The sequence below is a fragment of the Acartia tonsa genome, chromosome 12, assembly GCF_053477335.1.
Source record: "Acartia tonsa isolate MP-2025a chromosome 12, ASM5347733v1, whole genome shotgun sequence".
NCBI lineage: Eukaryota > Metazoa > Arthropoda > Copepoda > Calanoida > Acartiidae > Acartia > Acartia tonsa.
The window spans coordinates 26,355,060-26,377,240 of NC_137271.1; the positions used below are offsets into that span (position 1 = coordinate 26,355,060).

The following is a 22,181-nucleotide window of genomic DNA, read 5'->3' on the forward strand; positions in this document are numbered from 1 at the left end:
ATTAAATAATAAATATAAAAGGTTTTGGAATAGATTTATTTTCATTTCTAAATTGATCAATAAAAGAATTTTATTATTAGCCATTTTTATGGCTTTTACTCCGTTAAAGTATTAATATTTACAAAAAAAAATAAATGGTAGATATTTCTATTGGTAATATTTGATCTAAAGTAGTCTTAAATAGTCAACTTTTACCACTTAAATTTTATGGTAAACTTTTTTAGAAGATTCTGCTTACCTCTTAGTAACTACTTTACAACTCATAATACTTATTGCTTGTTCAGCTTTTCTTCACATTCAACGAAAGGTGCTCCTTTTTGTCAAGACTCGGCAGCCGCGCATAAGCATCAAATTTATGCTGAATTTTAAAGTCCTAATATGACAATTTAACTGAGGCTTTCATGGGGCTGACGCACGACTGCCATGCCCTGCTTCTGTGCTTCGCTACTTATGTATGTTGTCAACATTACTCTCTTATCTGTTAGCTTAGTTAGAATAATCTTAAAGCAAATGCCGGTCTAATGATCATTTAGGCTTTCTTCTTTGCAAACATTAAAAATACAACTTTTTTGCTGAAACCAAGTGTCCAGTTAAAACTACACAAAATATCCATAAGTAGCGAATTACTAAAAGGATAAGTTTGCAAACGGAGAGAGTGAAATATAGAGCAGATGTTTCGTGATCATATGTAGAGAGGGAGATGATAAATATGTATTTCTTTTGTAGCTTGACCGACAGACATACGGACCAAGTAAAATGTATAATATATATTCATCGGCAAAGCATTGTATTGAAGTAAATAAGAAGTCCTGGCCCAAACTGCGTCATAATTCAAAACAGAAGACGTTAAAACCGGTTCTTGAAATACAACAAAAGAATATGAGGCCAATGACTCTTTTCAATATTGTTAATCTACATCACAGGGATTGCACAGTTTAAATTTCCAGACAAGGGTCATTCAATCAAAAGAAATTAGTAAAATAAAATCAGCACATGTCTAAATCTTTAATTTTAAAGGTCGTGCAGAATTAGCGAAATTGAATGAACATTGTTTAATGAAAAAGATTGGTTTTATTGCCCTTTCCTTTTCTTATCTGATAGATTTAAATTTAGAAGCCTTTTTTCGCCACTTTTTTCATGAATAAACGTATCAAAAATATGTAGAATAGTATATACGATATATGTACAATTATTCTTCAACTTTTCAGCAAGTAAAAAAAAATTAAGAGTTCCTTTAAAATGTTTTATATGTTAGAGCTGATATAATATCGAAAATCAATCAAATGCATAAATTACATTAGTGATTTATCGACGCGACTATAAAGAATTTAAATCGATGTTATGATAGGGAGATTACACTAATCGATATATAATTACTTGAAGGATATTGCACCAGATCTTCATGTACTCCGGTAAAGTAATGCTCGCAGCTGGCTAAAATAACAATACCCTCTGTTCACCCCTTTTACAACATTCCCTACCCTCCTCTTGGATGAACAAACTGACCAAGAAATAAGATCCATATTAGTAAACTAAATTGACGACAGATTTTTGCCTGTAAATATATCCATATACAGTGTGTTTTTTTTTTATGAGAACTTTTTTGAAAGCAATTTTACCCCACTTATAGTTATCAGAATTTAATGATTAATGGCTTATTTTCTTCGTTTTTTAAGGGAAATTATGAAACAACAAAAAAAATTACAGTTTTTGTTGAAAAAGTACAGTAAAGTTAAAAATTAAAAACTTAGGTGTCAACATTAAAAATGGTTTTAGCGCATTTTTCTTATGCTCAAATAATCAACCTTTTGCAAGAATGTCTGCTAAACACTTCAAAGTTGAGATATAGAGCTAAAAATGTATACAGATACTATAAGGGACATGTACTAGAACATATCAAAGTTTGAAGGTCATATCTCAACCAGGGAGGGAGTACTGGCCCCCCAAAGTTGACTACAGAAAATCCATTTTTTTAAGAAAAATGCGCTAAAACCATTTTTATATGTTGACACCTAAGTTTTTAATTTTCAACTTTACTGTACTTTTTCAACAAAAACTGTATTTTTTTTGTTGTTTCATAATTTCCCTTAAAAAACGAAGAAAATAAGCCATTAATCATTAAATTCTGATAACTATAAGTGGGGTAAAATTGCTTTCAAAAAAGTTCTCATAAAAAAAACACACTGTATATACTATATCCATTGTTGCAATCTAAGACATCTTAGTCAAATTATGTTTCCCTTTTCCCCTGCAACATGTCGTCTGACCTATATTTTTAGCAAGTTTCTTAACTGTACTTTTTTGAGGCAAAAATTGTTTGGCCAAAAAGTTCACAAACCTTATCTGATGCAAAAAGTACTTTTTATTGACGGAATTTAATTTTATTTTATAATTCTGTAATTTAATTTTAGGGAATCAATTCATAAAATATTATTATTACATTTTTATAGACTTCAACGAAAAATAAGAAAACAGCCGAAAAGTCAAAGTTGTTTGCTATATATGTATGTATATGTATATGTAAGTCCATTAAAATCCAGAAAACTGTAAAGCTTTACTGAGACGTTGATAATTCTTATTTTAGCTTTGTAATAGGCTTAAAAGCAGGTTTTAATATATTTTGTACTAATATTTCCAGTCTAATAGATAACTCTAACTTTAAGAAGTCTTTGTATTAGATTTTGCGAGGTTTTAGGTTATTTGCATGCTTATGTTATCTGCTCTACTACCCCCTAAAATATAAAAAAAGTCTCGAAATCCTCCATATTTTCATGTTTTAACTAATTTGATCCCGTAAGCTTTGTTTTTTGAAGATGTAAACTTCTTATTTTTTTCTAAATTGACATAGGACTGTCGCAATAAAAACTTTTATCGTGTCTAGTATTGTTTTACACATAAAAATCAACAGTTAAATTCTTGGATCAAGTCTAGATTACTAAGTTTATTTTGGCCTTGCGCAACGCTTAATAATTAAAAGGAAACTCGAATCTCACAAGAATGCCCGATAAAGACAGATTTTACGCGAACTTTCTTCAGTCGCATGTTTCTTGTGTATTCTTAGCTTTTCCAAATTACTTGTAGGCCTTATTATGTTTACTTGATTTAAAAAAAACCTTCTTTCGCATTTCTGACACGATCCAAATTTTTCTGATTCAACATTGTCATTTACGAAGCACGGACCTTTTGGACCAATTAGAAAAAATGAAATTCATAGCTTGATTTCTTTAGATTATAATTTATGTATGAAATATTTGATTTTACGATTAGAAACTACATTTACGTTGGAAGATGTTGGGTAATTAAAATATAACTGTGCATGAAAGTTTTTTTTATAGTTGAAAGAAAGATAAAAAAATCTTAAAGTTGAAGATAGTCGAAAGAAGGAAAAACAGGGATGACAACATACATAATAGCTAAGCATAACAAATAAGTCAATTAGACATTAACCCTATATTTTTTATAATTCTGTGTAATCTATATGTATAGGGTGGTCTGTATTCAACATGTAGAATATGTAGGGGACAGGAAAAAAGCCTAAAACCATTCCAAGGATAAAATTTAAAATCAAAATAGCCTAAAGCCATCACAGGACCTATTTGAAGCTTCTTTATAAAAGACAACTCTATTAAAATCTTAAGCTTTAGACAAAAAAAACCTTAGTACTTTATATGACAAGATTTGTTTTTCAAAATATTTAGCTTGCTTTTTTGAGAAGACCTAAAAATACAGTGTTTTTTTATGAGTTCTATTTTATAGGTCGGTTTACATTTTGAAAAAGATAAAGATATCTCCAACTAAAAAAGGTTTGGAAGCTAATGATCGTTTTATAGGCTTAAACGGTCAAATTTTATTGCTTGCTAGATGGATGGATAGAAAGATATTTAAGAATTTAAGTAAATATATAAATAGAAAGATACTAGATAGAAAGATTTTAAAAGGGTTATTCTTCAGGGAGGGAGGGAACATGGCTGTTTATTACTCTTATTACTTTTATTGAATTTGATTGGTTGGTTCATTAAGTTGAGTGTTTAAACGGTTGAACCACTGATTGTACTCTACAGAATCGGAAATTTTGCGTATAATCATTTGGGGTGTACTTCAATTTATCGACAATAGTCTAATTCTCTTTAGATCCCTAGTTAAAGATTGACAAACAGATGTAATAATATAAATACAAATATATAAACACAGAAAAAAAACTCACAAAATGACAGACAAACACAAATCAGACAGACAAATAAGACAGTCAAAGATACAGACAAACAGACAGTAAAGGAACAGATAAACATATTGACAAACAAACAAATATACAGACAGAAAGACAAACGAACGAACAACAGAGCAACTTTCATGTTTTCAATGATTTAAAGGAACTTTTTTTCACTAGTGGATGATAATTTAAAGGGACTTTTTATGATAAACAGTTTCCGGTTCTTAATTTACATTTTCCTTTTGACCGAGTTTCACATTAACTTTTTTTGCCATGATTATCGAAGCACAGCTACTCTTCATTTCCTGCTAAAAATTCGTTCATTTAACATATATTATTATCATGTTGTTAAGTCGTTAAGAGATCAGCCATGACCACTTTTAGCTAAAGCATAAATGAATTCAATGTAACTAAAAAAAATGGTATGTCGATAATATGGCAGCCATGGCCACGTTTATCTATTAGTCGGCTGAAAATTTACCTCGACATTATGACCAACATTAGCATTATTATTAACGTAATTCTAATAATGAATTAATTTTGTTGTAGGTAAGAACTGTGCACTGTCTTTGGACTTAAACTTTCTTGTTATTAGATTATTAAGTTTGCTAAACCTCACCCTCCCCCCTCCCCCAGTTAAACTAATAACTTCCTGGTTATATGTGTGAACTAATTTTAGCTATAACTTGTGTGGGGGTTGGGGGGTCACACAGACAGACAGACAGACACATAGATAGACAGATAGATTTACGAACAGATGGAAAACAGACAGACGAACATACACACCTCATTCTACTTCGTTTTATATTATAACATATTTTCAAAACCGAAATAAAAACAAACGAATATGGGAATAGGATGTAGGATAATATTATATGTTGGTTATAGGTATACTATCCTAACTGCATAGTGTTTCATATTCGCAAAAAAAAAATAAAAAGTGGTGTTTAATATGAACCAGGGATCTAAAGGGATAAGACATTGATGTATATATCTCATGATGATAAAAAAAAATTCTCTCTTTTCTGTAGATTACAATTATTGGTTGAAACGTTTGGACACACAACTTAATAAATCAACCAATCAAAGTTCATTAGAAGTCGCCATAGTTGTAAAGCCAATAAGAAAACGTTATTACAAACTTTTGGGACTATTGTAATGAATAGGCCATCGTCTACTTCCTTCCTGAATTTAGACAGTGATAATTATTAATCATGGGGATTTGATAATAAGTAACATCTGTGGAATTTATTGCACAGCATAGCTTTAATAATAACAATTTTACATACATAATGACCCCTTCCTTTGGTTAATATTGGGATTGGGGGGGGGGGGGGGGAGGGAGTTTGAAGGAAAGGTAAGAGATAGAAAAAGGAAGTACATAAGGTGAATAAAGAAACGAAACGTTAAGATGTAGAATATTTCTAACGCTATTGGCTGATATTCAAAGCCCCAATTGAAAGTCGGCACAGGGTCTCCACCATGTGGGTAGAGTTAGATATAGCTTGTGACCTCTCAATTCTTTTACATAATAAACCAATAATAGAGAAAGATAGATAGAGTAAACATGAGAGAGACTATAATGTAGTCCCCCAATTATGATAATTATAATTACCCCTGTTACATATTAAAAGTAGTGATTTTGTAACAATCAATCAAGAGTTAATGAAAGTACCCAAAGTTTGTAGCCATTGAATAACTTTGGGTACCAGTATATATTTTACAGTCCAATTTTTTATTCCTCTCTGGAGGGGGGGGGGGGATAATATATGAGTACATGTGAAATTAAATAAAAACAAGTGACTGACAACCAGACGTATAATGGTGTACTATTACTTCCCCATAATGAAGCACATTATCAATTAACCAGAACCGCAAATTTGTACAATAGCAAAAATAGCACATTTAAAAAGAAACATGTCATTATTAATAGCCCGCATTTGTTAATTTGCTATTGTGAGTTTTGGCGAATATAAAACACGAGGCGGATGTAATAATATACGGAGGTGAATGCACCCCCAATGATATTTTGTTATTGTTTGTTATTATTTATCAATTATCATTCACATATTTGTTTTTTCCCATATTTGAGAAAATTTTATTTGCAGTGGAGCTACTTTACAATAACTTCTTTTTTGTTTTGTGAGTATTTCTTTCTTTTACTCTAATTTATATTATTATCTCTCTCTCTCTCTCTCTCTCTCTCTCTCTCTCTCTCTCTCTCTCTCTCTCTCTCTCTCTCTCTCTCTCTCTCTCTCTCTCTCTCTCTCTCTCTCTCTCTCTCTCTCTCTCTCTCTCTCTCTCTCTCTCTCTCTCTCTCTCTCTCTCTCTCTATATATATATATATATATATATATATATATATATATATATATATATATATATATATATATATTGACTTATTGCATATCCGTTTTATGTCTATTAGCCTATCCCCTCCCCTATCCCCATCAACAAAATTTTGTCCTAATTGCTCTTTCAAATAGTTTTATTTTAGATGTAATTAAGACCAGTAGTGTGCTGAGGGGAGGGATTATTCCAACCCCCCTATGTTTCCATTTTTAACAATCCCAAAAGCCCTAATATCTTAACAAAAGTCCTGTATTTGCTTTATAAAAGGACCCAAAAAGTTGAAAATAATAGCCTTCAAAAGAGGACAATTATACAAAACATGCTAGTAAACTCGTTCTCTTATTCGTTGATTTTTTTTTATCTCTGTGTAGTTTTCAAAAATCTTGATTGGTTTGTTCAAACTAGCAGTGTCCTAACTTTTCAATTGATAATTTTTATCAACAGAACGAACAATTTTGTTTATCATCATTAGAGATGTATGTACATTAATTTATTGCCAATTGTCTTTTCCCCTAATATCCCTGTCATTATGTCATGCAGTTGTTTGGTACGTTATTTCCGTAAGTTAATCACCTTATTAATGAGTAGCATTTACCCTACAAATAGCGAAGCTATTGTATCATTTGGTCGATTTTTTTATAGACAAAAAATTATAACACATCTTTTTTGTTCAGCTGATGTTTAGATCAAAAACTTTTATTCTTATTTTTTATTCGTTGGCTTTATAACTTTGGTGACTTTAGTGTATTTTGATGGTTGGTTTATTAAATTGAGTGTTCAAACGTTCCAACCACTAATGTTACGCTGCAGAAGGGGTGATATTGTGTATCATCATTGGAGATTTACACCAATTTAATGAACATTGTCTTATCATTTTAGATCCCTTGAATTAAAGATAATTATAGATATTTTGATAAAATTTGGATTCAATACCAATATATGGATGTAGTCATCCTTGTTAATGTTATAATTAAAATTCTGTTTTATTTCCATTTAAAAGGGACATTTAACGTAATTTTTAGATTAATCACATTTTAAGAAATTTTTAAGTGGGGAGAAACTTGCTTTTATATCTATTTTTAGTGATATTTGAATTTAGAATAATTTTTTTGGATAAACTAACAATTATAAGTTTTACCAAGTAGCTTCGCTTTTAAAAATAGGTCATAATATGCAGTTAATATTACATAAAAAGGCGCAAATAGGTTGATGATGGGGAAAATAGAAGCAAATGTTAACAGGGAGGGAGGGAACATTGGGCTGTTTATTATACTAGTCCCAAAAACTTATAATAACATGTTTTTATTCGTTCATCTGCAGAAAGTTTAATTTTGTGTACTATCATTGGCGATGGACATCAATTCAACGGTTATTGTCTTATTCCTTAAGATCCCTGAAATGATAATAATGATATAGGGATGGAAAAATTTGCCCCTTGGCCCTTTGCAGGACAAATAGGATGTGTTGTCAGTTTCGCATATTTTCACATCCGAATCCAGTTTTATATGTTACAGTTAAACAATAGAGGGGGCAGAGGTTAAATTACTGTATGCCCCCACCCCATGGACCCCCTGTGCTGACTTTCAATTGGGTCTTTGAATATCAGCCAATAGCGTCGGAAATATTAACACATCCGATGCACTGTAAAGGGGTATACACCAATTTGCTGGATACAGGTAGTTGTCTGTGTTATACATCTATACTTAATACATATATTTATTTTTCATATTCGTAAAATAAAACAATAGCATATTAAAACGAAAAGAATGCAAAGGGGAAGTTACGGCATAATATCAAAGATTTATACCGACTTTATGAAAGGTTGCTGTTTTTAAAATTTTTGGGTTTTTATAGGCATATAAGCATATGATGAAAAAGTAGTATCATTAACATTTTTATAAACAGAAAATTGACATTATAGACAATTTGAATGTTTTTTTGCCATGTTTTTTTTTATCATTTTTAGACGGATATCATAATAACGATATAAATAGATATTATAGCTATGATAATTATATAAGACATTTTAAAGATAACAAAAAAAGATAAAATTTTGGGGAAAAGTTAAATTAAACTGGTACCCAAAGTTTTGATTACTTATCAAATCTTGAATGGTTTAAATTAATAGTGTTCAATTTACAGAAGGGGAAATTTTGATTACAGTCATTGGGTATGAAGATCAAATTTATCGTGCATTGCATTAGCCTTTAAGATCCATGCATTTTAAGTATCTAATTTTGAAGGTATCATTATAGCAGCGCTTTAGTATATATGTGGTTAACGTTTTAGTAAGCGAGAAAAAAATAAGGGGGGAAAGCTTGAAAAATTATATAAAGAGGCTATGTTGACCATAAAAAGGCTGTACATTTAAAATTTAATTAATAAGAATGATAAAATTTTAGAATGTAGATACAATTGTGTAAAAAGTGCATTGCTCCTTTAAAATTTCAACAAAGTCTTGGTTAGTCTTTAACTTTTTTTTTAAACTATTAATTGTACGACCCTTTTTAGTTTTAACTGCTTAATTATATATAAAAAGCCAGTTAAAACTTTAAAATTTTTAAACATTATACTTTAAAACCTTACATACTTAATTTCTCTTTTAGTTTATACCTGTTGTTTCGCCAATAGCCTCTAGGAGAGGTAAAAAAACAGTCTAAAATTGAAAAACACAACCAATTGGGACCAGAATTTTCCGAGATCTTTATCTTCAGACAAAAAAATACATCTTTATATTATAGGATTTAAAAATGAAAAATCAAATTATTAGATTTTAAATTAAATTATGAAGTTGTAAGGTATACCTATCCAATAAAGCTTAACTTCCTAAAAATCTTTCCAGTATGGCTTCGAAACCAAATAATACCAGCTGGATTAGAACCGGTTCTTAGCCATACTGAAAAAAATGTATAGCCTCGTATTACAGACAATTTTCCACGAATAGTGAAATTAAAATCATAAAATTAATACCTCTGGCACCTCGGGGCTAAAAAACTGGTTATGATATTCATGGAAAGTTGTCTATAATACGATGCTTATAAAAAACTATAGAAAATAATCATGTTTTTAGAAGTTAAAATTCTTAGCGAAAGTTGTATTTTCAAATTATCTATAATTAATCTAAAAAACTCATATACAGATCAACATGTATAAATAGTTTTATGTCAGATATGCCAAAAATAAGATTAAAAACCATAATTCTTCTTAATAAAAAAAACATATATTTTTCTACTAGAAGCAGTTTTTGACCGTTACATGACTCAACATAAACACATGAAAGCATTTTTAGCTGATGTTTAGTCTATTATTAGACGGACATACCCAATATATAGAGTGACTGACCAATGTTTTTACATGTTTTTAAATAATGCTAGACAATAGACGAAAAATTTATTTTTAAAGTCCAATTATGAAAAACAAATTTACTACTTCTGTAGATTTAAATTATTAGTGGAAAAATTTTAACACTGTAAGTTTGTATCAACCAATCAAAGTTTTTGAGCCAATAGATAAACTAACGTGCTGCTTAAACTTTGGGTACCAGTATAATCTACAGTTTTATGTTCAAAATGAAAAATTTAAATCTTACTATGCAATGCATCCGAAAATTTGTAGATTTAGGAAGATTTTTTCCCACAAAAATTATTGTTATTTTAAATGAATTAAAATGTATTTTGACGGACGCGCTGTTACTTTGTAAGATAGTTCATTGATACCAAAAAACAAGGATGGCTGTATCCATTAGTTATTAGTTGCTTAAGAATAATTTTCTGGTGTTTTTAAAGGGAAGATTTTCTTTAATTAGGGTCGGTCCGTCGATACGTCCGCCTATCCTTTACTGTTAGCTCTTTTCGTAAATTTAAATAGGTCAGAATTGTCCTATCGATTTCAAACTTTGAATGATGATTCCTATAATAGTTAGGTACGACTTAGAAAGCGCAGCAATTCTATAATTGTTACCAAAAAGAAGTCCTTTCGTCCATTCAAAACATGCTATTTATCGACTTGAATTAAATAAAAGGGGTTAATTCTTTCTGACTGTCAAAAAATATTAAAGCAAAATAAAGGCAAGTACGTACTTTTTAACAGAGCAAATTAATGAGTAGCTGCGCTTTAAAAATGTTTTGATTTTATGAGGCCTCGTGAGAAGACATTCTTTTTTCCCACAAGAAAAGATTATCCCAGAACTACTAGGGCTGATATTATAGATAGATAGATAGAAATTAAGATAGATAGATGGACATTTAGATAGCAACAGATAGTTAAAGGTAGCCAGAAAATGCATCGGAAACAGAAATTTTAAAATATCGAGAGAGAAAAAATTGGCCGAGTTGGGAAAAATAGATAGATAGATAATTTTAAAAGATAGATGTGTTGAATAGATAGATAGATGGTAATTACTGCTGTAGTAATAGATAGATAGGTAGATAGGTAGAGAGCGAATTATGAAAATAAAAAGTTGGCAAGACATATACTCTAATAATTATATTGACAAAGAAGTGAGTTTAGTACTTTAGACGAGTTTCTTAGTAATTTTTAATCATAACTTTACAGTTCTTTAAACGGGTTTTGGGGGCATTTTTAACCATAATACTATATGCACTACTTTAGCCAGGTCCTCAAATATTATTTTTTTTTATTAAGTTTAATATTTACATTACAGAAAGACAGAAACAAAGATATATATAGTATCTTCATTCTATTAACTTAGATTGCTGAGTATTTTATGGATGTTGCCATCCTTGTTTTCCAAACGAGAGGGTTATGATTCAAGCCTTTGAAGGTGTGGGCCCAACACTATTAATGGTTCTTTAAAATCAATTAATTACAGCAAATTTACAGTTCCTGTTAGCTTACAAGTGTGCTGTTATATTCTAGATTTATAATGTCTATAGAAACTGCCTATATTAGGCCTATTAAATAGTAGGGGAGAGGTTTGGGGTGGGGGGGGGGGAGGGTAGATAACATAAAGGGTTGGTTGTCTCAAGAAAGGCCTAAGCAGAAGGCCTGGGGTAAGACGCTTACTGCCTTCAAAGGCCTACGGACCGGTTATTACCAAATTATGATTGTATTTTTCTCAGTTCTGTAATATAAAGGGGTTAATGGACGAATTCGGTTAAGATAACCCCTGTCAACAGTTGTTGTTCTTAACTGATAAGTAAAAAAATAATTTAGATTTTAACAATCTATAATACAAAGTAGAATGATGTCTGTCCGTCCGTCTGTCTGTCTGTCTGTCTGTCCTTCTGTCTGTCCGTCTGTCTGTCCGTCTGTCTATCCGTCTGTCCGTCCCTTAATATCTCGGTAACCACTGAACCGATAGGATTCTACTCTTCAGGGAATATACCTACTGGTCCTGTGGTGGTTTTAGGCTATTTTCTTGGGGGGTGGGACACCCCCAAACCCCCCAAAAATGAAAAAAATCCCCCCTCAATTTTTTTAAATTATTTAAAAATTTGTGGGGGCATCTCCAGAGGTAAATATTTTTTTATTCTTTAATTACCTCTTAGGGCAAAGCCCCTAGAGGCCAGGGGCGAAGCCGCTAGTGAGTTAAATAGCATTAATTACTTTGATACAAATTGTTTACTTATTATATCCAAATAGAGAAGGGACAATAGGCTGATTATTACACCCTTCCCCAAAGTTTTATGATAGCAGTTTCGGGAATAGTCCTTTTCGTGACATCGCTTCTTATGGGGCGATTTGTCGTATTTTTAAAATGGCTTTTTATAGGTTATTTTAGGTTAGGTTAGGTTATATTGGGTTAGGTGATTGCCCCACAGGGTTAGGTAATTGGCCCCGCAGGGTTAGAGCCCCCCGCAGGGGCTAGAAATAGGAGAAAATCTACTGTGAAAAATACGAAAAATCGCCCCATAAGAAGCGATGTCACGAAAGGGACTATACCCGCAGTTTCTTATTCGTTGGCTTAACATCTTTTGGGACTTTAGTGAATTTTGATTAGTTGGTCAATTAAGTTGAATGTTCAAACGTTTCACCTCTGATTTTAATCTACAGAAGGAGCAATTTTGTGTTATATCACCATGTAACTAAGTCATAGTGTCATCAGAATATCGTTATGTCGATTATATGTCAGCCATGGCCATATTATAATTCCATATATTGAACGTAAATATCGTAATAACTTTGCCTATGAAAATTTCTATAAAAATCCAAATGTACTTAAAATGTATATATTGGTGTAAGAAAAGGGAAACAGGCCTAAAATATATAATGGAGATTATAAAGAAATATAGAAAAATTCTGTTTTGTAAAGTAGGTTTTTTTTGTAGTTGAAGTAATCAATAACTACTTAATCGATAGATTTCTTCATTTTAGTAAGGCTTCACATAGGTCCTAACTGTAAATTAAGATTTTGGTAACTACTAATAGCTTATAAGAAAGCTTCACATAGATCCCAGGATGATTTTAGACTTTATATTTTTTAGATAAAAGTCTTGGAATTTTAAAAAATTATTTTCTACTTTTCCTAATCTTATGTATATATGTGCTAGGGGCGCAGCACTTTGTTTGTTATAAGTAATCATTCCATACTTTAGGAATATTTTTACGATACATGTTTACTTTGCGTTAATGTCATTTTAAAATTAAGGGTGACTTCTTTCATGATTAGCTAAGATCAAAATTATCAGACTTTCGGACAAAGTTAGTTAAAAAAAGAGAGTGTTGAACTTTTGTTACTTGTAGCATAAACGATAAACCAACGGACTAAATAAGTTATATACTAGATGCTCATCGTTTTAAATAATCTTTACCAGCCATTTATCTTGAATAGGAGCCAAAAAAATAAATTTCTTTTTCTTTAGAAAGATAGTTGGACATTTTCAATTATAGAGTTGATTGTTACAAAAAGTTTTTTTTCATAGCTTACATTTGCGCTAATTATGGACATAATTGTCATTTTCTTCATTTTATTATTACGTCAATTGGTTGAACAAGTTGCGAGATTTTTAAATCAAAAGTTCAATGTCCGATGTTCTCTCTCTGTCTCTGTCTCTCTCTCTCTCCCTCTCTCACTCTTATAGTGCCTTCTTAGCTATGAGGCATAGTTCAGAAAATACTGATGCCTTAAATCTTCTTAGATGCATAATAACAGAGTTCAGAAAACTTGTCTCATTCAATTTTGCGCTTTCTGGTTTCAAGACAATGTGATTTTTTCTGTTTGTTTGTTTGTCTGTCGGTCTGTTTGTCTGTAACTCCGTCTGTATTGTTTATTGTTTATTTTGCCATTTTACATTCATTTGCATTTGTATAAGCGAGGCTATATTGGATATGGGTCTTTACGTTTCTACGTCTGTAACGGGCAGCTATATTATACATGGGACAATGGCCGATAAAATGATGTATATTCTCCATGATGGTACACAAAATTACGCCTTCTCTAGATTGCTTATAGTGGTTGAAACGTTTGGACAATCAGCAAAATGAACCAACTCATCAAAATTCAATAAAAGTTCCCAATGTTGTTAAGCCAACGGATAAGAATACAATATAATAAGACTTTGGGGACTAGTGTAAAAAAAAGCCAAAATTACGCCTTCTCTAGATTGCTTATAGTGGTTGAAACGTTTGGACAATCAGCTAAATGAACCAACTCATCAAAATTCAATAAAAGTTCCCAATGTTATTAAGCCAACGGATAAGAATACAATATAATAAGACTTTGGGGACTAGTGTAAAAAAAAGCCAAATGTCCCCCCCCCCCCTCTTGTATATATGTACATAGTTTCAAGAAATTCGCTTATGAATATTGTCATCCCTGTTAACTTGTAACTTATTAAGTTAAAGAAAAAAATGGCAAAATTTCTATTTTATTAGTTGTTTATTGTTAGTAGCAAAGCTACTCTATAAATCACATCAGTTGTCCGTATATCTGAATCGAGGATACTAATTTTTTGTAGTTTCCCCTAAATAATCAGTTTTTACTGTGTAACTTGTCTGTCGTTATGTCTGTAATGCTCTTAGTAGGGCTTACGATTCTATTGCAATTTTAATCTTTCGCTACTATATTGTCATCCTTGTTTTGCTTATTTATTTCTTAAGATATAACCAAAATAACACCCAAAATGATAAGAATAGCTTTGTCGGTTTGTTTTAAAAGCAGGGATCTCGAGGGATAAGACAATGGATGTTAAAATTAAGTAACTTATGCAGTTAAGTTTTTGGTGGACAAGTTTGGACACTGTTATTTTGTAAAATATTATCCTTATACTAAAGTAACAGAATGTCTGTTTGTTTGTACCGAAGTATCTCGCTAACCGATCGAGTTCTCCTTATCAGGGTAGCTTATCATAGGTCCCAGGAAGGTTTATAACTATTTTGGGGAAGGGAAATCGCCCCTAGAAAAAAATTACCCCTCCCCCCAAAAAAGATTTTTTTTAAAATTTTTCTTTTAAAATCTAAAATAATAAATTGAGTTATCAAATTCGACTCTTCTCTCCTCAAGTGCCCCTAGATGACTCTAGGGGCGTAGCCTCTAGTCACGATAAAAACAATAAGGTACAATTTTTAAAAAGCGTAACAACTCTATAATCACTACCATTACCATTTACATTATTTTTTTCCAAAAATAAGAGAGGAAGTTGGTACTGGTTAGTGATTTGAAGACATCTTGAATGACAAAACAAAAATTTTCTCATCGAAATGCAAGTTTTTTTCATTCAAAACATTTTGTTTAATTTTATAACTTGTCACTAGCAACAAAATCTTAAAATTTTCATATCCCATTTTTATTTTACCTTAGCAATATCTTAATTTTTTTTCTTTATTATGCATTTTAAATAACATAAAATTTACTGAACAAGTATTACGTTTTTTTACCTAAATATAATATTACTGTAAACAATTTTGCCGTTCTTTTTTATCTCTACACTTAAAAGTCTAGAGATCTAGAGAGATAAGACAATGGCCGATAAATTGATTATTCCTCTTTATGGATTACGATTGGTTTAACAAGCCAGTGCGATTGAAACGTTTAAACTAAATGAACCAACCATTCAAAAGACCACAAATCTGTTAAGCAAACTATTAAGAAAACGTTATAATAAAATTTTGATGACTAGTGTAATAAACAGCCCAATGTCCCCTCACTCTATGTTTAAAAGTACTTTAGTTTAGCTATGTATTGTAAATCAACTAAATTTTAGTAAAATTTATTTAGAATTACAGTTCCCTGTTATATTACATCCTAGCTCATAGACGTCCAAGCTTTTTTTTTTTGGGGGGGGGGGGGTAAAATTGTTTACCCCCCCCCCAAAAAAAAAAAAATTTTACCCCGGGGGTAAAATTTGATTGGGGGGGTAATTACCCCTCCTGAAGTCTGTTGGGGGGGGGGTAAATTTAGTTTACCCCCCCCCCAAAAAAAAAATTGACCTCCGGCCCTGGGTAAAATTTTTGGGGGGGGTTATTTAAATTTTATTAAATATTTTGTATTAAAAATGCGCGCTAAGCGCGCAAAAAAAATTTTTATCAGGGATTTTTTATTTTGGGGGGGTAAATACCCCCTCCTAAATAGTCGGGGATGCCTACGGCACCCCCAGGGTAGGGGTAAATTCTATATGGGGGGGGGGGTAAAATGGAAAAAATGGGGGGGATAATCGCCCCATTACCCCCCCCCCCATGGACGTCTATGTCTAGCTGTTGTTAACTTCCAATGCTGCCAGAAAGAGATTATGATTTGTTGATTCATTAGGTTAAGTGTTCAAACATTTCAACCACTAATTTTATTCTACAGAAATGGTAATTTTGCATATCATCATTGGGGATTTACAGCAATTTATCGGCCATTGTCTTATCCACTATGACCCCTGCAATGCTGCGCTACTTTTGGACATAATTACCTGTTGATAATTCATCAGACGTTTTCTCAGGAGCAGATATCCTCTAGTAAATATGCAGTTTCTCTTTAATCATTTTTTAATATTTAACAAGGATAACAAAATTCATAGAAAGAGTAGTATAAGAATTTAAAACAAATAGTTTAGTGGACCAACAGAAAACGTAAGTAGACTGATTCCCAGATTTTTTTGGCCGACTGATGTACTCAATTAGTTACTATATGCGAATTCGCAAGATAATCTTTACACACAATTAAATTTAAGAAGTCTATCTTTATTATCAGCCGAGAAATACACAAAAAAAAATCAATTAAAAGACTATTTCAAATAACAGCCAAGGAATAAGGAATAAAATTAATTCATTAGCTGAGAAAATTAAATAACCTCAAAGCGTTACAGATACACAGACATAGAAAAATATCTATAGAGAAGCATCGCTCCTAGCAAATGCACGTCCTAAAATCTATTTAAAATTCCACACAGAGAGGGTAATGATTAAACAGCACTTTAAGATTGCATTTTTGCTTAGTCAAAATGTGGTCATATTTACTTTGCATATTATACAGGGTGCTCGCAAAATTTTGTCGCAACTCAAATGATAATTTTAAGACTGTTTAAAAAAAATATATTCCCATTTTTATCTTCGACTAGTGGCTACGCCCCTAGAGGCTTATCTTGGGAGGGTGGTGGTTACCCTCCCCCAAAATAGCTATAAACCTTCCCAGGACCTATGAGATGCTACACTGTAAAGGTTAATCATATCGGTTCGGCGGTTAGTGATATTCGGTATCGAGATACAGATAGAGATCCTTTAACTTTATTGTAAGGATTAAATTTAAGTTATTTATATGGTCTTTAAAACTTTTAAAATAACAAGTGAGAGAAAATGATAAAAGCTTGGAAACTATAATAGCAAACTGTCCCACCCCCCCCCCCCCCTCCCTGGTAATTTTAAAATTCAAGCCTTTTATCTCTCTAAATTACTGCCTTATATTTTCAAAGCATATGTTTGTACTTTGTACATCAGTCTATTTTATTTATAATTATAAATAGAAGAATATAAATATATGTAATTAATGACTAGTCTACTGCTTATCTGGCAAAGATTAATGTAAAATACAGGATGTTTTAAATTTAAATAATTTTAATTTTTTATAATTAATTTATTTGGATAATTTTTTTTCAAAACAAAAAAGAAAAAATACTTTAAATAATGATTAATTAATGATTTTTTTGTCATTATTTTTGAAAAAAATACATTTTTAGAATTTGTGCCTTTTTCACATAAAATTTAGCTTTAAAGTTTTTTCCTTAACCCTCAAAATAACTGATCAGGACACATATAAGGTTCCCTAAAAACTTGACCAATTGTTAAGGGGGTTCGAAATAAATTACTGGACAAAATTTATAGACACCCACCACCACCTATCTATTTATGGTATTTAACACCCTGTAGAATGATTTTTACAAATCGTAATGCACATATTAACCGTGTGTAGTGTATTATGCATTAGAAAATCTGTGCCTAAGTTTCCGCAAAAAGCATAGTTTTAATTATTTTAAAAGTCTACAGTTCCCCAGGGAAGGAGATGACATTGGGCTGTTTATTACCTTAGTCCCCAAAGTTTTATGATAACGTTTTTTTATTCGTTGGCATAACATATTTAGGGACTTTTACCACTATTTGTAATCTATTAAAGGAGTAATTTTGTATATCATCATTGGGGTTGTACACTAATTTATCGACCATTGTCTTATCCCTGCATTTTGGCTAATATAAAACACTTGGTTGTGATATCTAGGTGGAAATGATATCACACAATTAGAAAGCTATGCAATATTAACAACAAACCTTTTTTTTTAAATTTACTTCACATGTGTTGCTAGGCTTTATCATAGATGAAAGATCAGATAGAAAATTTCTAAAATTAATTCAGATTTTTGCATTTCAGGTTTGTTTTCAAATTCCATTGGCCATCAGAAAGACAGCTTGAATTCAACCTCCCAAAATATTCAAGAAGAACTATCACCTCCTCACAATTCGCGCCAGAGGAAACAAAGAAAATCTAGGAAAAAGCCCGTCAAATTTCCCTTTTTCCCGCCGAAATTCACGGACCCGGGAAAACGACCATCGTCACAATATACAGATTCTGTACTTTGGGTGACGGTGCTCAAAAGGTTGAACAGACATCGTAAGGAAAAGGGCCGCAGCCGCCGTCAAAATAGACCTGTCATAATTACTTGCGCAGCAACCGGTAGCTATTCTGCGGCTAATGGCGGCAGCCAACATGGCGGCGGTGTTCATGGACCCACACGAGGCGGTAGCGGTGGTTACAAAAGCAACAGTTCTGGCGGCGGGAACGGTACCGGGACTGGTAGCGGTACAAGCGGCAATAATGCCGGCAGTGGCAACAGATCTGGTGGCAATAGCAACAGAAAAGACATAATGGACAACGACGGAGATGATGAAATGGACAACTTTGAGTGTCCAGACAGTCTGACCCAACAGTGGCTGGCGGATAACGCTGACTTGGCCCCGTTGCAGGTCCTTGATAACATAAACCTAAAGTCAGACTTTCCGGGAAGCATAATTTATTCAGCGGTACAGATTGACCCGGGACCCGGAGGGGCCGGGGGGGAGGCTAAACCCCCTGATTTAATCGGAACATTGATTGATACAAACCTAGGGGGCGGAGCCTATACCACAAACCTCCTCCAATTTGCAGCTTCGGTGCCCTCTGTGTCGGTTGAGACATCATCTGTAGAGAGCTCATGTGCTTCTATACATTCAACACAATCATCACCAGTCACTTCTACACCTGCTTTTCTAGATTTAGGCATGGAATATTTACTTTTGAAATCATGTCTTTGGTAGCTTTTATATATTAATAAAAGAGAGAAGAAAAGAATGATTTTTTGACAATTGTTCTATCACTCTAATGTGATTCTAAGTAGGAAATTAACATCAAGTAATTTTTTAAGCTCTTTGTAGTGCCTATAAAAATGACGTCATACAATACAAATGACTAATGATAGGCCAATACATGGACTAAATTACCAATGGTATGCAAGTATATATTTTAGTTGACCAATGGAAGGCCAGTATGAGGTCATTTTTTGTCTTTAACTTAGACATCAAATTTAAACACAAAAAATTGCAAAAAAAAACTTTTTTGTATTTCAAGTGAAAAAAATATGGTAACCGAAAAAGAAACTTATCTACCTTAAATTTTTAAAAGTAAATAATTCATGGATCTTCTAGGATTGGAATCATTTCAAAGTTTGTATGAAGACCTTGGTGACCTCATGAATCAGGGATTTAGAATATTTAATAGAAACTAGAGCATTGCCGAACGACAGACACGAAATGAAGTGTAGGGAAGCCCCGCTCAATAAAAACCTTTAAATCACTTTATGTAATGCAGTTAATTTGTAGGTGGACAAAGTGTCTTTAAAAATCAGCCATGTGACGTCATAAAAAATAGGGGTTATTCATCTTTTTTTAGGGGTTTTCTTTCCCACCTCACCTCTCATCTCCCTCATTTTTATGACGTCACATGGTTGATTTTTGAGACACTTTATCCAGCTACAGTTTGTTTTATTGCGTCGGTAGTTAAATATCTCGGAATATAATAGTAAAATTTAGTCGTGCTTTTTAGGAAAGCTTTTAAAGATGATTAGGGGGGGGTTTAGGCTTTCTTAAAACCTAAATTGTTTGACATTAAGTCCCCAAAGTGGTTATTATAAAATTATATTATAAATAAACAACCTAATGTTCCCTCCCTCCCTGTTAATTACCTTTATTTTCGAATCTATTATATATTTGAAATAATCAGGGAAGCGTTGTAACAACCATTCAAAACAACAACACCTTAATCTCCACCCCAATATCCATGGAACAATCAAACAACAACAATAATAACAACATCATTGTGTCCAACAACAATGTTGTCATGACCCCAGTGACCAACCACAGCATGTTGAATGATAGCAACAACAATTCCCTATCAAACCTTCTGTCCACCTCCCTGTCACATTATATCACCACAACGCCTCTTAACAACAACAACCTACTCCAAACCTGCACCGCTAACCTATCCCCTGCAACCGCAATCTTAACCCGCAGCAACGAGGGTCTAATTTCAGCGGTTGACGTCACCAATTACACTACAACGTCCGCAAGTCGGCCGCAGTTTGTTAGTCGGCCGTTTAACATTGAGATACCGGCGGATATCAAAACGTTGGGCCTGACGCTGCCGAATTTGAGTGGGGATACGGCTACGCTGCTTAACAATGCTGCGAATGCCCCGGCAGCCCTGAAAAACCTGGTGGAACCTTTGCCCCCATCGGCCTTACAAGGATTTATAAAGGTTAAATATATTTTTCTTTATTCTTTTAGAAGCATTATATGTTTTTAGTAATGCTCAATATTGGGGATTCCTATGAAAAAATAAATGACTAATAACTATAAGTATAGATATATAATCCAAACAACTACCTGGCCCAAGTGGTGGAGACCTTTTTCTTCTGCTCTTTTGTAGCGAGTCAGCTATGTTTATATTTCCTACGCTATTGTATGATAATCAAAGGCCCAATTGAAAGTTTGCACAGGGTCTCCAACCCGTGGGTAGAGTTACCTATACCTCGTGCCGCCTCTATTATTTTACTTTAAAGTTTGACTGTTAAAAATTTCAGTTGGAGCCAACGACACCCTCTCTGTCTAATTGCGTTGGAACTAGCTTGGTGGAACCAGATTTTATTAAGGTAATAATCACTTTTTAGAAAGGGTAATGATTTTAAAAATCTGCCCAGACAGCGTCATAAAGATGTCACTCAATAGTTCTATCTTGACATTAGTATAATCAGTGTGAATGCCTTGGCTCAAATCTTACCATTGGCAGTAAGAACTTAAAGAAAATTAAGTCCAGCATTACTATAAAATACAGACAGCATGTTTTCATTCTTGTTATTAGAAATTACAGAACAATTAATTGTATTGATTGATTGCCTAATTAACAACGGCATTCTAAGGCACTGTATGCGCAGCATCTGCATGTGATGTGCACAATTTATTATTTCAACTTTATTTCTAATTGCAAATATCTCCATTTTATGGGTGTTGTCGACCTTATTTCCTAGATTAATTATATGATTGATTGATTGCACAATTGAAAACGGCATTCCAAGGAATTTTGGTACATAACTTTCTATTACAATGAGTATTTTTGCATTCAACTTCCCTAATGACAAACTTTATAATTAATATTGACTTCTTTTTTGTCCTTCTGTCTGTCTGCCCTTTTTTCCTTCTGTTATTACTTCTATCTATACGTATGTCCGTCTGTATGTCAGCCTGTCGATCTGTCTTTTTGACAATCCTTATTTACGTCTATTCATCAGTCCTTCTATCCATATTTTAAAGTATCAGAACATAAATTAACTATATTGCTTAATTACGGTTGATGATATAACTGATTCCGGTATATCCCTGCCCCCCCCCCCCCCCACCCCTTCATCCTAACAACGGACACGTCTGTCTGTCTGTCCAAACATCTATCTATGTGTTAAAGTATCTAAACATAAATGAACTATATTTATTGATTAAGGTTGAGGATATAACAGACTCCGGCGTTACGCTGCCCCCCTCCATTCTAACAACAGACAGCCACGTGTTCACCATTCAAGAACAATCATTGCAAGGCATGGCTTTTTATACAGTTGAAACTAGTACAATTTTTCTTCGTTTTGTGATTTTCCTGTATCTA

The 22,181-nt window shown here is 32.6% G+C and overlaps 1 protein-coding gene across 1 annotated transcript in view; it reads left to right on the forward strand.

Annotated features, from left to right (window-relative positions):
- The window catches only part of LOC145333414 (uncharacterized), a 56,900-nt gene that overhangs the window by 15,562 nt on the left and 19,157 nt on the right, over nt 1–22,181 (forward strand). Inside the window, exons 2-6 of the mRNA XM_080178532.1 lie at nt 18,369–19,253; nt 19,679–19,725; nt 20,247–20,786; nt 21,112–21,180; nt 22,023–22,116. Of these exons, the coding sequence (XP_080034658.1) occupies nt 18,369–19,253; nt 19,679–19,725; nt 20,247–20,786; nt 21,112–21,180; nt 22,023–22,116 (1,635 nt within the window). The remainder of the gene's footprint in view (nt 1–18,368; nt 19,254–19,678; nt 19,726–20,246; nt 20,787–21,111; nt 21,181–22,022; nt 22,117–22,181) is intronic.